Genomic DNA, 23064 nt, shown 5'->3' on the forward strand with positions numbered 1-23064 from the left:
TGCGCGTGCGTATCTTTTTGTACATAAATTAACAAATGAACGTCAATTTATCTGAAAAGTCGAAGTTTGCGAATTTTTTTCGAGCACTTCCGGTTCGAATTTTAAAATTCTGTTTTCACGGTTGGTAAGACCTAGTTACCCGCTTTCCGAAAAAAATTTTGTGTCGCTTCTGTAGTCAACCGTTTTGTCGCAAAAAATTCGAGAAATTGAAAAATTTTCAAAAATCGCCATTTTTGGGCGCCATTTTCTCGAAAACACCATTTTTTAAAATTCTGAAATTTTGTCAGATGGTTCAACTTTACCTGAGTAATAAACACACCAAAGATCATTCTCGACCAATGCTTCATGGATTAACTGCAGCCTTTTAAAGTTAGCGAAGTTTCGCTAATTTTGATGTCACAGTTAGCAACACTGGGAACAATAAAAGTGCAATGATTTGATGATGTTTGTGGTTCATATTCATTAAATGAAGAATAAAAGGTTTTCTTGGCTGGTTTTTTATTATTTTGAACAAAGAGGCTCTCTGAAATAGTAAAATGAGCCTCCCTCTACTCCTCCGTTTTCTTAAACTGAAGTAATCTGAGGTGGAAATCACGATTACGAAACACACAAATTTTAAGTTTACTTGAAATGGCCATCCAATGAATTCTGATGATCTATAAAAGGCCTAAACTATTACCTCAGTATGATTTGGAATGCTCCAGACAAAGTCTCAATTAAGTGCGATGTCATTACAGTGATCGAAAAATGACAAAAAGTTAAAAAAGTCGAAACGTTTTCTTACGCGTTCCAAAGAAATTTACTGAAGTTTTAAACAGAACAATCCCAACATAAGAATGGGTCACTCGGAATTTTAGAGTATTCGACTAAAGTGGGTCAGTCCGCAACCTGCGAGGGAAGTGTTATTTGTGTGTGTGTATTGTGCAAATTTTAAGTTAGCTGCTACTGCGTTGCTGCAAATCAAAGGTGCAACCTGTATTGAAGCTGTCATGAGTGACCTATTTCCTTTAGTAGTATGATCCGTAGAAAATGACAGCTGTCTTCTACAAGAATGTGGCGAATGTCCTGGAGTGGAAGAAATAAGTGTGGTGTCTTTAATTATTGATCCTGATGAAAATGAAAGTGGTTACGCATGCCATATGGGAGAATAATAATCTCGTTAAAAAAAGAAAAAAAAACTGTGCCACTTTCTGTTTTCGTATCGTACATTGCCGGTTTAACTGTAAGAATTGTAATTCATGACTACATCAAGAAAATCCAAAGAGAATCAATTGCTACCGAAGACCACCGTATAAAATTTCAAGATACAAATTCTATTTTACTTCATGTGGACTTCGTTGAAAACTGGACTGTTTTTCTGCAAAGTGAAATTCAGAGTTATCACCGAAATATGAAACAATTGACAGTTTTGTTGTAATAAACGACGATAAAACACACGATTCGGCTCATGTACTCATAGTCATAGACAAGATTCTAAACATACTCGAAGAAAAGCGAAAATATATTTTATAGAAAAAGGTTTGAATACGTGAAAATAGGTGTCTACAATTTCCCAAACCGTGTCAGTGATTTCTGATGGTGCTGCATCCCACTTTAAAAATCGCTTTCAGATGTTCGAGATGCAGACAGGTCCGATAAAGCAGTGGTTTTGCAGTGAAACCGGCCATACAAGGGTCTCTGCGACGGTAGTGGGGAAGGGGGGGGGGCAAAGAATGTGGCAACGCGCCATAGCCTTAGGCTAAAACAAATACACAGTATTAAAACCGCAGAAGAAAAAAATGAAATCAAATCTTTAAGTTTTACGTTCCACGCTTATGCCGGTTAGGCTAAAGGAGACGGTGATTATGAGAAATGAATGAAATGGTGGAATGCAGAAAGTGGGAGGAAACGGGATAACCCCAAGAAAACCCACGAGCACGGTGTTTGTCCACCACAAAGCCCACACGGCACGAGCTGGGATTGAACCAGGGACCCCAAGCACCGGAAGTGAACGCTCTACCACTGAGCTACCGCGTCCCCACTAAAACCGCAGGAGAATTCGTGAGTATAGTGCAAGTACAAACTCCGGGTATTACTCTCGTTTTGTTGCCTGGAACTGAATTCGACGACTTCCGCAAGAAAAAAAGGGAAAGTATGCGACCGGTAACTGGTATTCAACGAAGTCATCTTTGGCTTTCGGAAAATTGCGAAGTTTTTATGGCAGTAACGGGTCACCATGAACTAACTTCATACTTCCCCCAAAATCGAACTTTTGCAATTCAAAGTGTAGATTTAAGAAATCTGCAAAAAGGAACTTTTGTTATATACATATATGTATGATAACCAGTGATGCGTAGCAGAAATATTATGAATAAATCATGAATTACGTGAAGTTGAAGTGCTGTTTATGCTTCCACATGAACCTTCAGCAGGGTACAGGTTTCCAGAAGAGCATAAGAGAAGTGAAAATAAGTGTTTTGTGACTATCGACAATGTGCTACGCAGGGGCGGATCCAGGACGGACTTCTGGGGGGGGGGGTGTTGTAATACTGCTACTTAGAGCTACTTTTAAGAGCTCCAAACTCTGGGATGGGTTTTATTTATATATAAATAAGCGAGTTTCTTTTTCTGGGGGGGAGGGCGGCAATCGTCCCCCTAGATCCACTCCTGGATGAGTTATGAGTGAACCAACATCTATTGGAGCATCTGCACGGTTACATGCTATTAGCAAAGAAGACAACAACCAAGCAAATGATTGGTCCATGTAAAAAAAAAAAAAAAAAAAGTGAAATTTTGTTTCCGAAGACCATTTTAAGTAAGTGAACTTGAAATTTGTGTGTTTCGTAATCGTAATTTCCACCTCAGATTACTTCAGTTTAAGAAAACGGAGGAGTAGAGGGAGGCTCATTTTACTATTTCAGAGAGCCTTTTTAATCAAAATAATAAAAAAACAGCCAAGAAAACCATTTATTCTTCATTTAATGAATGTGAACCACAAACATCATCAAATCATTGCACTTTCATTGTTCCCAGTGTTGCTAACTGTGACATCAAAATTAGCGAAACTTCGCTAACTTTAAAAGGTTGCAGTTAATCCATGAAGCATTGGTCGAGAATGATCTTTGGTGTGTTTATTATTCAGGTAAAGTTGAAACATCTGACAAAATTTCAGAATTTTAAAAAATGGTGTTTTCGAGAAAATGGCGCCCAAAAATGGCGATTTTTGAAAATTTTTCAATTTCTCGAATTTTTTGCGACAAAACGGTTGACTACAGAAGCGATATAAAATTTTTTTCGGAAAGCGGGTAACTAGGTCTTACCAACCGTGAAAACAGAATTTTAAAATTCGAACCGGAAGTGCTCGAAAAAAATTCGCAAACTTCGACTTTTCAGATAAATTGACGTTCATTTGTTAATTTATGTACAAAAAGATACGCATGCGCAAACCAAACTATAATAAAATATAGTTTATTTATATCCCTATGTACATACCACAACAAGAATTATAACTCTACCTGTCTCCATAGCCGAATGGTGAGGCTCCGAAGTTGACCATTTTCCATGTCTTCTACAATTCATAAATTGTACTCCCCGTCTTTGATGGCCCATTACTTGGCGGGAAAATTTTTTTCGACAAAACAAAAAAATATGGGTCTCTTAAAAACATGTCTAGTTGCTATAAAAAAAGTTTCAACAATATCTGAGATGGTGATGGTACAATTTTATATTTTTTTGCCTGAGTTGAAATGGAAGGCACCTGATGTTATTTCACCTTCTGTCCGGAAAAATAAGCATTATTTTATATAATTTTGACTGTTTCTGTACAAATATGAAAAGCTGCATATGCTTGTCCTTGTATAAATGAGAAGAGTTTTTTTTACTTCGTGTTCCATACCTTTGGATACTTAAGTTGGCGGTGTTTTGAATGTCATGATACAGGAACATTATGGCTTTTTTGGTAACGTTCATATTAAACGGAGCTTCGACCTGGTGAAACTGTTTAACGTGTTCAAATTGTGACCATTGTTTCTTCCAGTATATTAAAAAAAAATTTTTAAAAAAGTTATTTATTTTTATGTAGCGGCTCGGCAAATGGATAGAATGAAATAAATTTATGAAACGTCTTTTGAAATTGGTTTACAATTGGTGGTATGAAATGTTACCATTATATACAAGATAACATAGTTTTTGAAAGTTAGAAAAATTTAATGTCTCCAATGATTCCTGTGTAGAATCGGATGGACACAATATAGAGAATGGTCAGCTTTGCAATGTCGTTTCCGTGTTAAGAATTGTTGTTACATTTTAGGGACTGTAGCTTATTTCTGACAAATAGCTAATTGTCAATTTAAGTAGCAGTTTGGCCTTACCCTTATTGTGTATGTACACTGATGTCCAAAATGATTGTCGCATATCTGTAACTGTCTTGTTATGGAAATATAATTTGATAGTGATTTTGCAGGGTACTTATAATAGTGTTACTATGTGTATAATCGGAAAATGTATATTTGTGGTAAATTTCATAGGAAAAGAATTATAAATACGAAAATTAGAATGAGTAAAACAAAATGTTACTAAATGGACAAGAAAGTTTTTTTTTTTTCGTTATATTGTTCTTATTTACTGCTCTTTTGACATGAAATTTACCACATATATGTCTTTGCCGATTATACACATACTAACATATACAGGGGGAAATCATTATCAAATTATATTTCTACAACAGAATATTTATAGATATGCGACAATCATTTTGGACATAACTGTACTTACATAAAAACATCCTATTATTTATTGAGCTGTGTCCGTTTTGGCCAATGATTATTGTCATCCTCAGCACAAATCCTTTCAGAAAATTTTAGTTTTGCTTGACTAACTTAATCACCCTTTAGTGCATTCTCTTATATCGTTCAACTAAATTCATTTTGTATCTTTAGACTTTCCTTCCTTCGTACCAACTGATATTTCGAAAATTGGAGTTAATTTTTATTCAAAGAACTTTGGTATCATCTTACCTACAGATTTGAAATATGTATCCTTACTTCTTTGGACAACACACTTAATATGACAAAAAATTTAAACTTTGCATTGAAAACCCTAATGTAATTAAGCACTAAGTTTTAAATCTGTTCCTTTACTCGTATACCATGGAAAACGATTGCTTGAATGCTGTTTTTTAATTAGAAACAGGAACAAATAACAAATTCAGTCAACTTTTTTTTTTCTGCACATTTAAAATCTTTGGTCTTAGTAAAACTTTCAGGCCGTATAAATCGATTGAATAATTTAGCTCTATTCTTTCAACAAAGAAGTCCATGTACTGTACTTATAATCATGTCAATACTACACTATTCAAATCTAAGTTTATAGTTCTCAATTTCCTTACATTCATTTGTAATTTCCTACAGTTTGTGCAGTGTTTTGTTCACGTGAGGAAGGTTGCCAGCTCACGCAGATGTTTTTGGTTTTGTGCCAATGTTGTGCGTAATTTTTAATTAGAACTTCCCATTCTTTGCTTAACCAACCCTTATCTATGTTGAGCTTTGGATTTTTTAAAGGGAAAATAAACACATTTTTAGAAAGAAGTCTTATTTTATTCTTGATCTCAAATAAAATTCTTGAATATATATATATATATCTATAAACTATGTATTTGTGAATGAAACAAGTCTTCTGCAATGAATTATATACTTTCGTCCAAAGATGAAAGTAGTAATTGCTTATTGAAGTGGAAATTTACCATTTACTTTAGGTTTGGTAAAATTCTGCAAGTTGAAACAAGAGCAGCAAATGGTGGTTTTCCTGTAAATAATTATCCATAATACTAAAGAAGGCCCTTTGTCGTAACTCTGGGCCTTAACGATCCATATGAGTATGTCTAGTTACTGCAATCAGTAATTACTACTCCGCTCACAATACCACAAACTTTTGTTAGTCTGTATTTCTCTCATGGATTTGATCGCAACCATTCTCGAAAACTCTTCGAATAGTTATATGAACGTATAATAGCTTTTATATTAATAAATTGTAAAGCGCATAAGCAGTTTAATTTTTCCATCATAATCTTTCTGCCTCTCACTTGAAATAATGAGTGAATCGTTTTTTCACGAGCAGAACAAATCCCTTTCATCTTCTTTGTGTGTAGTGTGCGTGAGCACCGGGCTTATAGAGACTGCACTATTTCCTTCACTCCCTCCCGCCGCAGGCAGGTGACAAACGAATTTTTTTCAATGGTGATGTGTGAGTGATAACGTTGTACGTGAGGCCAGGCGTTTGCGTCAAGCATCATCACTTATGTTGCCGAACATCTCATGGATATCAATCAGACTAGCATACTCGCTGTTGAAATAAGTAAAATTTGCTTTCGGTCGTGCCTCATTCATGTGCAGGAAATTTCTACATATTTTAAAATTTTGTATTGGGACTACATTATAATGCATCCACTGATATAACATATACTTTGTTTAATTTGATTATAATAATTGTCCAAATAGAGGAGCTTATACCGGTTAATTCAATATAGTGGCGTACGCAAGGCGATGTATCGGAATTTTAACGCACCCTTTCGAGCAAGATATGAAAAAATAAACATTTCCATATTAAGGTATGTATACAAACACCTGAAATTATATGAAATTGCGACTTTGACCACGTGACGAACTTCTGCTTACGCCACTAGTTGTGTATCATTAATGTTTATTGCATTTAATTGCAGAAAATCTGGCATTGTGTCATTAGGAACATTAGTATATACTTATACTTTTTTTAACTGCAACTTGCGCATTTCAGAAGATGATTTGAATGTCATGTATGGTTTTGAGCAGTAGAGAAGAAAAAAGCATTGTGTATAACATAAAAAAACGACTAGTAAAAATTTAAAACGTCTGCTAATTTTACTTTTCAGCTCACCAATGTTCTCACGTGTAGCTGTATTCGATGGCTCCATGCACCAAACAGTGGTAGCTTCAAATCAATACAAACGCTTTGTTTGTCCATGGTGTTGCAAAGGTTTCCGTAAAGCACATGACCTTACAAGACATCTTCGTAAACATACAGGAGAGAAACCGTACAAGTGCCAAGTATGTTCGAGAACCTTTAGTATCAAGGGAAATATGACGAGACACTTGAGATTTCACGCGGAAAGGCCATTTTACTGTGGAATTTGTTGCAAAAATTATGTCTCTCAGGATGATTTCAATCAACATGTGTGTACAGCTTGGCAAGACTAAATGGTATGTGTGTGTGGTACTACAAAGTTATCTTAAAATGGGAGTCTTCCTATATCGCATTGTTTACTACTGATGAGTGGTTTTATTTTAATACTGTAACCATATGCAGAGTCAGTCTCGTAGGGTTTCCTAGACGAACTCTACCTACGGAACACCTCAGCTGTCCCCTTGACTTTATTGGACATAGTTTTCAAAGTTATATCTCGGTTGCGGTTTATCTCTGAAAGCTTAGTTTTTCTAGGCATTATCTCGCATGGAGCTAAAACACTGTCAAAAAGAGTTGAAGGTAACGCTCCGAAGCTCAGTCTTACTCCACTAGATCGTAAACATTATATGCGGCAACTGCAAATGTAAAGTGTACATCATATACAGAAAACGAAGTTAACTTTCACGAAGTTGTTGAAATACAAAAATATAGCTGAAAATAATAGCATAAAATTTACAGAGTAAAAACTTTTTTTTTTCTTTCTTTCGTAATTTCCAGATAACAGCTGTTGATTTACAAACTAAGTTACGTAGATGACAAGCATGAAAGAGTGTAGATTTACAGTAGGGATTCCGCTAGAAAGAAGTTACATGTACCGCACGTTTTCGACAAATTTTACTCTTAGTGCCCTGGAAAATCATATTTTATAGGCGTTTTTGCATTTCTCGGTGCAGTTTAAGTTTAGGAGGGCATAATCGTAATGGCTATAAACATAGCATTTTATTGACAAAATTCGATGTAAACCCCCCTAGGAACTGTTATTCATCTTTTAGTATGTCATTACCAACTAATTGTGTACAAATTTATATTCGACTATACTTAACTATATTTCATGGATACGACAAATCCCGAAACCATAAGAATTTAAAGAAATATGTCATTAATTACAAATGTCCATGCTTACAAAATACCGTTTAGTACAAAGAAATTAAAGATACAAGGATACAAAGATATTACAAAGATACAAGGAGATTTTAGTTGAAAGGCAACAACTGGAAGTGCATAAGTTATGGCTACAGCAAAAGGTAACTAGCGGTAATGTCGTTCGTGAAGCAGTAGTAGTTTTCTGAGAGGACGTACACTGAGGACGGCAATAACTATTTGCCGAAACATGTATAGTGGAAGGTAAAGAGAACAGTTTTGTTTTACTTTTTTAAAGATGTATTTTTATTTCCGTCGGGCATTTATATAGTAGGGAGTAACACAAATAATTTAAATTACTTTGAATATACGAGGTGTTTCAAAAGTCTCCTGACATAGGGTAATTCTGTTATCAGAGTTACGACAAAATGTTAAGAGGGGAAACTGTCTCCAAATATAATGTTTTTAATCTAAAGTGAACGAATTTTTCTTTTAAATTGGACGAGCCGTTTGGGCTATACACTTTTTATTCGCCCAATGTTAAATAAAAATGTAATTTTCCTGGATCATAAAGTTTGTAAGAGTATAGTGAATGGGGACATGTTTGAAATGTGGGCTTGGCCATCGACATGTTAGGGTAAAAGACAGTAACTTCATTCACGACTGTTGTGAGTCCAGGTAAATGGCAACGTTGCATTTTCATTTAACATTGGGCACATAAAGAGTGTGCAGCCCAAACGGCTCATCCAATTTAAAATATTCTTTCACTTTAGATTGGAAACATCATATTTGGAGACGGTTTCCCTTCTTACATTTTGTTGTAACTTTTATAACAACAGTATTATCCTGTCTGGGAACTTTTGAGACACCCTGTATATGTAATGTAATATGCTATAATTCGTTATGATATGGGGTTTCTGAAAGTCTTCTAGAGGAATAAGTCAAAAAAAAATCCCTAACAACACGAGGGAATCGGGAGGTAATGATCTGGCACTTTGTATTTATGTATAAAGTAAGTCTGTTGCAATAAATTACGTACATCGTTTCGTTCAAAGTTGAAAGTAGTAATTTCTTATTAAAGTGGAAATTTACCACTTACTTTAGTTTTGGCAGAATTCTACAAGTTGAAACTACAGTAGTAAATTGTGATTTGTCTAAATAATTATCCACAATATCAAAGGAAGTCGTTTCTTTTACTTCTTTGATGATCGGTATCTGAGCCTGACGTTAGATAGAACTAAACCAGAACTTATAAACAGAAGGTAACTTCAAGTATCGTGACTTAAAGTTATGTAGCCAAACATCTCATGGACATAAATGAGGGTGGAGACTCAGTATTAAAATAACTAAAATTTGTGTCTGGTCCTTCTACATTCGTATATAGGAATAAATTTCTATATATTTTAAAATTAGTTTTCTTCCTCTTTGTTGGAAAGGCGTGTGATTATCACTACATTATAAAGACGCCACTGATGTAACGTGTGCTTACATAATTTGATTATAATGCTTGTTATACAACTAAAGTAGTTAGTTCTATATAGTCGTGACGTACGTAAGGGTTGGTTTCAAGGTTTTAACCCCTTTCCCTTGAGCAAGATGCAGCATTTACCAAACATGTATTAAGCATATATTTACATACAAATCCCCCTGACGAACTTCTGTTTAACTCACGACTTCTAAGTCATTACTGTTTATTGGCATTTAGATACAAAGAATCTGGCAATGTATTATAAGAGACGAGGAAACATTCGTACATAATTATTATATATAACTTTTACTTGAGCATTTCAGAAAATTATTTGAATGCCTTGTATAGTTTTGAGTAGAATAGAAGAACAAACATTGTATGTAACGTAAACAAAACGACTGGAGAAAATGTAAAACTTCTGCTAATTTTACTTTTCAGCTCACCAATGTTCTCAAACGTAGTTGTATTTGATGGCTCCATGCACCAAGCAGTGGTGGGTTCAAATCAATATAAACGCTTCGTTTGTCCATGGTGTCCCAAAGGTTTCCGTAAAGCACATGACCTCACAAGACATCTTCGTAAGCATACAGGAGAGAAACCGTACAAGTGCCAAGTGTGTTCGAGAACCTTTAGTATCAAAGGGAATATGATGAAGCATTTGAAACTTCATGCGGAAAGGCCATTTTACTGTGGAATTTGTTGCAAAAATTATGTCTCTCAGGATGACTTCAATCAACATGTGTGTGCTGCTTTGCAAAACTAAATCGTATGTGTGATACTCAAACTGCGAAGTTGTCTTAAGATGGGAGTCATTGTATTTCGCGTGTGTTTAGTACTAATCAAGGATTTTATTTGAAGTATACTTATCAGTGTGTACCTTATTTTCGTTTTACGGTTTTTTATTTCACGATGTTGCAAGAATTAAGTTTGTTTAGTGTATAGAATCTCCTGCTTAGTTTCTTGGCTTACTGAAGTGTTCGACGTTGACAAAGAATAAATATTGAAATCAATCATGGCGTTATATGGTTAGTTGATTGTCTCAGTAAGAACAAAGACTACAGGAAAAGAGTTGACTACGTTACTACTATTTGATGAGTACGGGAAGAAAGGTGAAATGTCACTTCATGCTCGAAATTGAGTTATGGATATCAGTGTGTAGGCATTGAGGGGTAGAAATTCATATCCTAATATTATAGACAAGTAGTGCTTACGTTATTTACACTCAATAGTTTTTTTTTTCTTTCCTGCTGCTATCTGCAGAAGACTGGTGTCAAAGTTGAAAATTCAGTTTTTTCAGAATGAAGAAAAAGTGACGTTTCGCGTTTCTTCCCGATCGTCATTGTGTAGTTACCAGAAAATTATGCAGAATTATATTTTTCCTTGATTTTTGTAATACCTTGAGAGAAATTTTTCAAAAATAGGAAAAGCAGCTGATGAGAATCTTTGAAACCAGTTACCTGATGCTAGTCATAATGTTACAACTTAACCATGATCATGCCATAATTTGATAAACAGATGATAGTGTGTATCTCTACTGGAATAAGAAGTTCAAAACTATCAGCAGTCCGATAAATTTGAAGCTCTTTTCTACCGTACTACTACAAGTGATCGCTGTGCATCTGATCCGATTTTTCTGATGGCGCCTCCCAGCAACACAGCTAGGCTAGTTGTCGTCCGTGTTAAGAACTCGCCTTACCGCCCTCTCCCCCTTTTGACGAACCAAACCAAAACGCTCCCCGACTACACCGTATATTGACATCACACCGTAATTCTTCTGTTCCATTTTTCCTTTAAGTGGTAAAACTTGATTTTAAATTTTCAGTACATAATTTTTTAGTACAAGTTAAAACACCAAACTAATTAGTATTTGATTGCCAAATAATCTGAGAGTAGCATGGTTGACATAATCTTATAGTCTTATAATAACTGCATATCTCAATGTTTTTGGAATTATATCGGGATGTGCATATGTGTAGAATGAATCAACAGTTTGTTGCTTTAGAATATTTAATTATGACAAACAGTCAAGCTGTTGTCTCGAGTATTATACTCGGACATTTTACAAATCTCTTAAATCGATGTAAGTTAAATGAAAACACTAAATTGCTGGAACTAAAATTTAACTTTGCGGGCTCTTTTGGCTGCAAATTTTTTTACAGTGTTCTCAAAAAATAACTTTGAAGCTAAGTTATGCTCTATGAATATGATACTAAGGTTCGTGAGTCGTTGTTGTCCTGTTAAGTTTCTGGGGTATTTTTTTATGATCTTTAGTTTGCTAAAACCCCTTTCCTTGCCTTAGAGTGAAAATAAATATTTGCTCAGCCTCCATCATAAATACAAATTTAGAGGTACAGTTAGTCACATCAGAATTTGCAAAATCCAGTTCTTGAGAAGTTTAGTAATTGAAATTCTAGTAACCCGTCTCCGATCATATAGTTTTAGATCCCAGATTAAAATGTAAGTGCATCTGTCATAAATCCGTCCTTATGCTGAAAAGTGACCTCCGAAACCACTGTAATGTTACATGTGGTCTGTCCTGTTTTCCTTCCGTTTCAAATAGAAGTAGTTGTAGCGCTAACTCTGTCTTCACAAAGGACTTCCTAAATTATTTCTAGCAGTGTCATTATTAGCATAAATTAATTGCATAGATAGATTTGATTGCTTAAGAAAAAATGTGATGGATGTAAAGGTAGGCGAAATAGGTCATTCTAAGTGGGGCCGTAGTCAGTGAAATTCTTTCCGAAAAAAGTTTACATTGTATGCTCTGTGTAGCTCATGACGCGTGGTTCCAAGTTCGGTTCTCAAGACAGAAAATTAGTTGTTTACTCAGCATCATAAGGCGGTTGCGGAGTTAATTGGATTAAGATATATCGAATTCCTGCTTAGGAAATCAGTACGCTTAGTCGGGATTGCCTGTAATCTCTCGTGAATTGAAGCACTTGGAAGTTTAGTTTTAATTTAGCTTGTAGTATATTGTGGAAGAAAATAGAATGTAAAAGCCATTGCCATTGTTTTATATTTCAGCCGTATGTTTTCTGACAAGAGACATCAGTGTACATGGTGCGGCAAAAGCTTTTACAAAGTCAGCGATCTCAAGAGGCACTTTCGGATCCACACCGGAGAGAAGCCCTATGAATGCCGTATCTGCGCAAAGAGATTTAGTGATAAGAGTAACTTGTTAAAACATGAGAGAATGCACTCCAAGAGATCATTCTTTTGTAATATGTGTAATAGATGGTTTAAGACAAAATTAGAAGCAGAGAAGCATAATCGGATGTATCACGTCATAGGAGGATTTCAACCATGAGTTTTGTCTCGTCTTGTTCTTTCAATTGAAGTTGTGCAATAATCATTGGTATATTTGATAGCTAAATACAGGGTCCGTATTTCGAGAGGGCGCTGTGTGAGTTGTGGGGATACGGCAGCGGAGGGGGTGCCGATCGATAACGGTATGATGCCATTTTCAGCAGTCGCAATGGCATGGCGCGGTTAGCATCGTGCGTTTGTTATGGAGGAATACATTTGTAATGGTGGTTCTGTGATTATTACCCAGCGGGTCTTTCGCATTCTGTTCGGACTTAGCCGATATCATTCTGTTCCGGATAGAAAAACTATTGAAGTTTGAGTATCAGACTAGACCAACAGGTTCTGCATTGAGAAAAAAAAATCGCCTCGCAGGCCTGTTTAAGTGCTCAACGCTTCCGAGATTGCTGGATGAACGCTCTCATACACGTCACATTTTCTGGCGTTGTTACGATCCAAGGTCGGCCAGATGATTTTTTTTTCTCAGTGCAGAACCTGTTGGTCTAAAGTCTGATACCCAAACTTTAATAGTTTTTCTATTCGAAACAGAATAATGTCTGTAAAGTCCGAACCGAATGCGAAAGGCTCGCTGAGTAGTAATCACAAAACCACAATTACGAATATACTCCTCCGCAACAAGCGTACGATGCTCACTGCGCCACGCCCTTGAGACTACTGAAAATGCTACGTATACCGCTATCATTTGATACCTCTCCGCCGCCTTATTCCCACCCAACTCTCACAGTGCCTTCTTCAAATACGGGAGGTCTTTTGCCGGACCCTGTATTATGTAAGGGAAAGGGAACAAGGAAACTTAATCTGCTGGAAGTGTTTGCTCTTACTTACGTTTTTATTGTTATGTAACGTAATTTATTTCTTAAAAAAAAAAGTCAACAGAAAATAAGAAATTCGACATGGCATGCATAGAACACTTTATGCTTGTGCAAAGAATGAAACTCTGTTACGCAAATGTGGAAAATATACGAGTGTTAAAATTGTGAATGGTATTCTTGAACTATCGCTTGTTTGTCACTGTCCGTGATGGCCAAATTGCGGCCTACGAATAAAATGAATAATGTATGATTCATTCCCATTTTTAACTCCAGGCGTAATAGCGGGTGTGTGAGCGGTCCATAGTTATATACTTGGATCGAGAGTTGATTTTTAACTGAGAAAATATTTTTCTTAACATTATGGCTACCAAAGTCTGCAAGATAAAGCCAACCGGGCTTATTTTAAGAAAAATGCAAATTTCATCTAGTCATTTCCCAATTTTTCTGCCCTAGGAGACAAGTGAAGCAAGATGCAGGATACAGAGAATACAAAAAATATATATTATGTAACGTATAATATGTGGTGTGTTCACCATCACTTGGCATTGTCAATGCCTGCAAAACTTAAATACTTTAATGTGGTGACTCAAGTTGTTCCCTTGTACTTTCCCGTAACTTATCAAGAAAAAAGAATTTGTGTTTGGTTGGATTATTTTAACGTCCCTTTCAGCAACAAGAGACTATATGAAACGTGAACCTACAGCGTAACATGGGGTCCGAACCACATGAGCTTCAGACGGAAATCCAACCCGGTTCTCCGTTTCTCTGTTTAAATAGTTAAAAAATGTGTGTGTAGTACAGCCTGTGCTGTGATATTTTTCAAAGTTGTACGTACTAAAGACTAGAAATAATAAAATTATGTCGTAATAAGGGTTTTGAGGATAATAAATTCAGGCAATAGCAGATACATTAAAATCAGAAACTTTTTTTTTTCCTTTTAACTTTCAATATGGTCGGTCCATAGAGCTACCCAATAAGGAAGGCCTTTACCTCGTAAACTTAATAGTCATACTGATATATCACTAATCACACACATGAACTTTTATCCACAATACACTTTTCTTTTTAAGTTCTTAAATCACTCTCTTAGATGGCTTTTTTTTTCTTTTTGCGTCGAGTGAATCAACCAACTTTTTAAGAAGCATTTTAAGGGTCTTCACTACAGCGAAATTAAACTACCGCTAATTTCAAAGTTTTTCTGTAACTAGCAGCGTTCACCCCGCTTCGCTGCGGTCACCCCGGAACGCAATAAACTTTGTTACTTAGATAATTTTTACTTTTTCGCTTTCAAATTGCATTAAATGTTAACATTATAGCGCCTGTCATTTATGTTAACCCGCCGAGTGATAGCAGCGTTCACCCCGCTTCGCTGCGGTCACCCCGGAACGCAATAAACTTTGTTACTTAGATAATTTTTACTTTTTCGCTTTCAAATTGCAGTAAATGTTAAAATTATAGCGCCTGTCATTTATGTTAACCCGCCGAGTGACACGGTCATGCGGGTTGCATATAAATACGTTTATTTTTACCTATGATGAACTAATAACAAAGGTGCGGTCACCCCGGAACGCAATAAACTTTGTTACTTAGATAATTTTTACTTTTTCGCTTTCAAATTGCATTAAATGTTAACATTATAGCGCCTGTCATTTATGTTAACCCGCCGAGTGATAGCAGCGTTCACCCCGCTTCGCTGCGGTCACCCCGGAACGCAATAAACTTTGTTACTTAGATAATTTTTACTTTTTCGCTTTCAAATTGCAGTAAATGTTAAAATTATAGCGCCTGTCATTTATGTTAACCCGCCGAGTGACACGGTCATGCGGGTTGCTTATAAATACGTTTATTTTTACCTATGATGAACTAATAACAAAGGATGACACTTGAATGGTCAATTATCTCAAGACACTGGTAATTAAAAATTAAAGTGATATGATAAAAACCATCTAGGGTCCAAATCCTAATAACCCCCCAAAAATGAAAGAAATTGGTTCAGCCGTATTAGCGTGATGAGCGGACAAAGGATTTGTACGTTCTCTTTTATATATATAGATATCTTCAAAGCAAATAAAAGTATTCGAAAAGCACAAACGTAGTAAACTAGACAATACGATTTTGCATGTGATACCGTTATCACAACTCATCTATCTGCTTTCTATTTGCAACTGTAGATAGATTTAGCATTTTTTGCGGGTTCTGTAAATAGCGGCATATCAAAAGCAGATAGGTGAATTGTGGTAAAAGTATCACATGCAAAGTCATATTGTCTAGTTCACTACTAGTGTTGCCACGAGACGAGACATTTTTCGTGTCCCGTCTCGTCTCGTCTCGTAAACGAGACGAGACACGAGACGAGACAGAACCCTTTTAGACGAGACACGAGACGAGACAGACTACTTGTCCCGTCTCGAAAACGAGACGAGACACGAGACGAGACGGGACGTCTCGTGAAATGTCTCGTCTCGTCTCGTGTCTCGAAAATGAAAAAGCTGGCGGGAATGGCCAAGATTGAAATTGCCAGTGGTCATATAGATTGCAAAAGGAAAATCCCCTTTGTGAGAGAACATGTTGAAAAGCCTTCATAGAAAAGTGTCCTCTGTCTATTGAATGAAACAATCGTGATACATGAGCTTCCAGGAATATCATCCTTAATGTCTTGTCCCCAATTCCCCTTGCTGTAAACTGAGGAATTCTCTTTTTTTTTTTCATTTCTGGCTGGAATGATGACAAACAAAATCAAAGACAGGGAAGATTTTTACAAGGTCAAGAAACCGAACTACCACCACCATCTATTCAATTTGAAAACTGGATAAGGTCTACACTCATTACAGGCTGTAGTTGAAAGTTCTGGTTGAGATGGCGGATTCTCTGGTGGCGGTATTCTTTTTGCTATATGAACCGAAATTAACCGAAAACGGCAATTGAAGTATGTTGTCTTGCAACTAAAATTTTGTCTTCTCTCTCGTTCTCTCTCTCTCTCACACACACACATACACATAAAAATACACTTTTACCATTTTACCAATCGCTCGCTTATTATACAGCAGTCATGTTGTAAAATTCACTTCTTCGTTTGGAAGGCGGGCGCAGGACAAAAAAAGCAGATATTATCGACGAACCCTTCAAATTGTTTGCTTTCAGCAAATTTATGATACTAACAATAACACTTTAAATGAAGAGGTTTTACAGGGGGACCTTCGTTTTGTTACGCGGAAATGTTTGATCTGACCAGTGTGCGAAATTGCCCTCTGCTTCCAAGGTTCGTCGACCCTACTGTTCCTTTCCTCTTTTAAGGTCGCGTCATAACTACCCTTCTTTGAAAACCGAAGATGCAGTAAAATTGTGACGTCACGGCGGGAGCAGAAACAGCTCTCGCCCAAGGTCCTTGTCATTCACCCTTGTTTGTTTCTTTGATTTTTGCAGGAAAATAAGTGATTCTTGCTTTCCTGTATTAAGAAAACATTAATTACTGTAGTGCTCGTGTTAGCCTATAAGCATGTCGAATTCTACACTAAGTACTTGTCGCAATTATAGTAGAAATACTACGGGTTCCAAAGTTATTTATCATGTATTTCCCTCGGTTCCCTCCGTATTTGCGGAAAGTTTGGCAAAAGAAATGCTGTCGGAAAGACATCTTTAAAGTTGAAAACGCCAGCGTCTATTCCGATCATTTTATTCCCGAAGCTGATGGACATAATTTAAAATGTGAGCTTCTAAATATTCTACCCAAGAAAAAGTTTAAACAAGACGTGCCTTCACTAAACTTACCTTTACTATACGGAACCGTGTTGATGTAAATAATGAAAGAATTAAATGTACGGAAGTTAGGTGTTTAAAGAAAAAACAAATCAGACATTGGGGTGCAGCCAGATGAAATAACTATTGTGACTGAAATAAAAAATAACTCTTTGTTTATGTTATTTTTCGTTTGTTTTGTGGAGAGTGAGGGGCATAAACCAAAAGAAGAGCTCTCCTTTTTGCGTAAAGAGAACGAAAAACTGAAGTCTAACAGTATATACAAAGCCAAAATAATAGGTTTACAAACGAAGTTAAAAGAACTGGAAAGCAAATATAATAAAGAATTAATTTCAAAGGCCAGTTCTAAAATATAATATTGTGATCGTTTCAATAAAGTGGTTAATAACCGGTGGTGGATATATTACGAAAAAGTTTTATACAGGGCCAAGTAAATATGCTAATGAATGGCAAGAAAAAACTAAGATGGATTGATTAAGATATCATTCGTGCATTAACACAACACGCCTCATTGATAAATTATACAATCATCTGCGGTTACAAGTTCGAATCCCCGTACCCAATGTGTCAACATTTCGACGTTGTATGCAAAAATTACCGTTTTTTCCTGGTATTCCTACCCCAGTTTTGAAAATTTTGACTTAGCAAAATTTTGACTACTTAAAGAGTGTGGAAAAATTTTCAGTGCTTATATTTGATGAATTGAATGTTAATAGGCGTGTATGCTATGACCAAAACGTATATTTATTTTTAGGACCACACAGAAATGTACAGGTGACAATGATTCGAGGCTTAATAGATGTGTGGAAACAGCCAGTGTATTATGATTTCGATAAGACTATGAAAAGTAAAAATTACTCTTCGAAATCATATCGAAAGTTGAAGTCTCAGGATTCAAGATAGTTGCGATTCTTTCGAAGTTCAATGGTGGCAACATGAGGCTATGTGGTGGTCTCGTTTCACCTTCTTCCAGGTGGATGGAAACAATAAAATAGTATGAAGTTATATTTCGAATATTTCACAAAAAACTGTGAACCAAAGAAAAGAAAAAGAATGTGATTGGCTGACCGTTTTATGTCCTAAGAAAGACACTTCGATCTTGAAACTATTCGACAAGGCTAAGACATACTTCAGAATTCGGTTTTTGAGTAGAAAAACACAGGAACTCCCCAGGATGCTATAGTGAGTACATATTGTATCTGTATGTAGTCTTTACTTTTATTACATTTAAAAATTTGTTTTCCTTTGCAAATCGCTAAGGTGGAACATAGGCTTACCACACGATATTTGTCCCCGCTTCACCAGGGTGTCGTCACACTACAGCTGGAGAAAGTGGCTACGCAGAAACAGCGAGTTATGAAGGGACCTGTAAAAGCGCGGAACAGTAGGGTCGACGGACCTTGCTCTGCTTCCATGTTGAGAGGAGGAGAATACTTCCCTTTCCTAGTGAATAATATTCATTAGGACCTAAATTATCTTCAGAAATTGTTTCTTACAGAGTGTAAAGAACATTTGGTATAATATTCATGGAACTCCATTGAAAGCAGAAAATATCATGAGAATGATCAAAATTCGAACATTGAAGAACATAATTAACAGAAAAGAAATAGGATACCCAAACTATAATTTTAAACCTGCTATAAAATGTATATCCTATATTTTTACTAATTCCTTACTCCCATGAAAGTATCTTGGGGAGGATATTCTCTCCATTTTTTTCAGACTGAAATCCTTTTATCTCGTACGATTTCGCCCCCTGACACAATACGAAAAAACAAATGCTGTTAAAATCCAGACACATGACCCTTCCGGGACTCAACCCGGGGCCTTCAAGCCGATGGTCTATCGCCGCAGACCGCTCAGCTTGGTATGAAGATCTTGGTGTCGTGAAGATCACGACAATATAAGAAACTTTAATCTAAAATGGCCACCCAAAAATCAAATTTTTTTAGACCACTAGCAAATCTGGGTGCACTGTCATGAGTTTGTTACACAAACGGGGCAACCACCATATAGTGGCACACACCCCGCGGTTATGGGAACAGATTTGTACCATGGAGGTGAAGACTGGCCCCAAGCATTCTTTGGTCCGATGTGTCGTTCAGCTCCCATTACTATGGCACTAAGTAGAGCTTATTGTGCAGTAACATATAAAATTTCAATCAAATACTTTCCATTACTCAATAAAATTATTTGGTTCCGAGCTTTTTTTTTAAAAAAAAAAATAATTGCAACAAATCTAAACATGCTAAAATGGAAAGTAGTTTTTGGATTGGTATGGAAACCTAAAGGCTGGAATATATGAAATCAAAGTGTACACACATATCTATCTCTCTATTTATCTATATATCTTTCCATCTCTCTCTCTCTCTCTCTCTATATATATATATATATATATATATATATATATATATATATATACAGACACTATAAAGCAAGTGGGCTGATAGTATACGATAGTGTCGCGGATGGTGACACCTTTACATCGAACTTTGCTTGTCGTGTAAACATTATTTGACATTAGTGTCTTCATCTTCGACGTACCTATGAGCAATTTACTGTATATTCGTGTATTGAAACTGGTGAAACAAATTTCAATGTTTCAGAATGTTAAAAAAAAAAAAAGCCAGGGTCGAGAAGCCTCAGACAACAACAGCAGAGATATATTATCTTGTAAACTATTTGTCCTTGCCTTGTGAGCTTATTTGAATTTATTTTTAAGACCTTTAGGCAACTTTGGCCCACCCCGAATGGATGATTATGGGAAAATTAGTGGAATGAAGAAAGTGGTAGGATACTAGACAACTTCGAGAAAACACACACATTCGAAAAATGAAATGAAATATTTGAGTTTTAGGTCCCACGGTTATGCCGGTTAGGCTAAAGGAGACGGTGATGATAAGTAATGAATGAAATGGTGGAATGAAGAAAGTGAGATGAAACGGGAGAACCCCGAGAAAACCCACGCACACGGTGTTTGTCCACCACAAAGTTCCCTTGGCAGGGGCTGGGATCGATCCCGAGACCCCAAGCACCAGAGATGAACGCTCTACCACTGAGCTACCGCGGCCCCCACACACATTCGATGTTTGTCCACCACAAAGCTCACATGGCACTAACCGAGATCGAACCGACTACCACATACACCAGAGGTGAAGGCTTCACGGTGTAGCTACCGTGACATTTCTTGTCTTTGTGTTCTGGTAAATTCTTGTAACTTAGTTGTATCTTGATTAGCATGGTGCAGCCTGCTACATTTAACTTTCGTTCCCATGGTATGCTGCTATATTTTTTACGAGACAAGACGAGACAAAACGAGACAAACGAGACGAGACGAGACGGGACAGAACCTCTCGAGACGAGACACGAGACGGGACGAGCACATTTTTTCGAGACGAGACATGCTTTGCACGAGACGAGACGAGACAGCCTGAAGTCTCGTCTCGTCTCGTCTCGTGGCAACACTATTCACTACGTTTCTGCTTTTCGAGTACTTTTATTTGTTTTGAAGATATTATAGAAAAACTCAAAAAAATAGCGGTAGTTTAATTTCGGTGTATTGAAGACCCTTAAGAAAGGGACCTAAAAGTGACATAAGTTTATTTAAGTGGACTGAAAAATGGGAAAGACAAAATCATTGGTCATAATTAGAGACCGGATGTTAGGCAAAATGCCTATTCTTTAATATTAAAGATATGATCAAAAATAACGTTTTAAAGTTTATATGGGGGGTTATAGTTTCGATTTAAGGCAATTTTATTTTGCCTATTTTGCCTATTTCGACCTTTACTGCCTAAATAATTGCTTTAGTGCCTAATATTGCCTATTCTATGCATTTTCTTCAAAATAAGCCTTCATTAGGAAAATATATAATTTATGTAACATAATGCACACATTTTTACGTATATTATGTGTTTGTAAACATAAGCATGTGGTACGTTGCAATATATAGCTATACAAGATGAACTTCAAAGATGTGCACATACTTCGGGAGGTGATTCGTGACATGGAAAGAAGACAAAAGTCCTCTTGAATGTCACGAATCATCTCCTGAAGTATGTGCGCACCTTTATGTCCCGTTCCAATTGTCAAGATTCGATTTTCGATTCCAAGTTGGCATCCCTGTCACTTGAACACGACGCAGAACTCGATAACATGCAACAGCACTTTTTGTCTTCTTTTCATGTCACGAATCACCTCCCGAAGTATGTGCACATCTTTCAGGTTCATGCAGTATGTGGAATGCATAACATGCCTCGTTTCTGTATATACAGTAAAAGAAGATATTCTTCAACAAACAAGTATATTTCTATATTCTTTGAACATTATCTATGACTTGAATCTATTTTTTAATGGTATTATTTATCTTTATTATTTCGAGTTACATTTTAGTGCCTATTTTACTGCCTATTTTTTAAAATTTAAGTGCCTATTTGCCTGCCTATTTTCCAGGTTTTTAGTGCCTAAAGATCCGGTCTCTAGTCATAATACAATAGAGCATCCATAAAATAACTAATTAAATTGATCCAGTTTAGGATAAGTGCAAAATAGACGCGTAACGAATTTATGACTTTTGCTCTGAATCATGAATACAATTTAGTATGCTTTGAAGAGATTTGTCATTTAAAGACAATTTTGATGTCTTTGGTCGCACTTGTTGGTAGAAAAAAAATGTTCTTCGGAATGAAAAGATAGCTTTTTTCTTTTAAAAAAGTAGGTGAGGACCTTGTAAGTTGACTAGTAGTTGCATATTATGCCAGAAAGCGTTGTATGTAGTTTTTTTTTTTTTTTTTTTTTTTTTAAATAACTGAACTTCGAATAATAAGTAATGAAATCTTACATTTGATTTTAGATAGACTGTATGCAAAACTTACAGTTGTTAGAAGTGGACAAAACATTGACTGAGACAGCTGAAAAAAAAAAAAAAACTAAAAATACAAGACTAATACTGGGTAAGTGTAAACGTGGAAAGAAAGATGTACCAAATGAAGGTGCTGTTCACTGAATCAGGAACACTCTACAATATTAATACTAAATCTTTCAATTGGTTCTGTTGACTTTAACTTTGATTGCATTGTGGATAAATATCCAAGTTTTTCTGAAGAGATAGTGGTGTTGGTATAAAATATGTGATAACTGATCACTCTTTTATTCATACCCTAGATTCAACCAAAAGTTTAACATTATCTGTAGATAATTATAGAAACCTTTTACAGAAACAACTTTTATTAATAGCATATCTGTAAAAAAGCAAACTGAAGAGCGTTGTAAAGTATTTATTTTACTTATTACAGGGGATTGAAACTTGAGTAAATACGAAGATGTATGTAAGAGTAGAAACATATCTTAAAATGGTACAGATTGATTGAACTCCCTTGATTCCTTTATAGTGTTGTTCCTGAAATTCTAAAAATATGCTTCAATTTCTTTTTCTGTAAATCTTTTCTTGTTGACTAGTGCAATAAATTTGTTTTTCGCAGGCGAATATTTTGTTCTTCGATGTGTATTGTTGCTTAAAACCCCTAATTGTCATGGCGTAGTGTCAAGAAATTGACATGAAGTGTATGATAGCAGGAAGAAGAGTTTATTGTATACAATTGTAGCATCAGACATTATAGATGAGTCAACAGGAATGTACCGTTCCAATGA

General features: G+C 36.0%; 1 protein-coding gene across 46 annotated transcripts in view; it reads left to right on the forward strand.

Moving 5' to 3' along the window:
• Positions 1–23064, forward strand: part of LOC145680198 (uncharacterized) — a 490330-nt gene that overhangs the window by 68600 nt on the left and 398666 nt on the right. Inside the window, exons 4-5 of one of the 46 annotated variants that reach the window (XM_081750468.1) lie at positions 6884–7211; positions 9962–10082. The exons of 42 other annotated variants lie outside the window; for them this stretch is intronic. In XM_081750468.1, the coding sequence (XP_081606594.1) occupies positions 6884–7208 (325 nt within the window). In that variant the 3' untranslated portion in view covers positions 7209–7211; positions 9962–10082. Of the gene's footprint in view, positions 1–6883; positions 7212–9961; positions 10537–12547; positions 22351–23064 lie in introns of those variants that run through there. 3 more of the 46 variants (XM_081750469.1, XM_081750483.1, XM_081750512.1) reach the window with 3 other exon arrangements.

This window comes from Thermobia domestica, chromosome 3 (assembly GCF_964235325.1).
Source record: "Thermobia domestica chromosome 3, izTheDome1.hap1.1, whole genome shotgun sequence".
Classification (NCBI taxonomy): Eukaryota; Metazoa; Arthropoda; class Insecta; order Zygentoma; family Lepismatidae; genus Thermobia; species Thermobia domestica.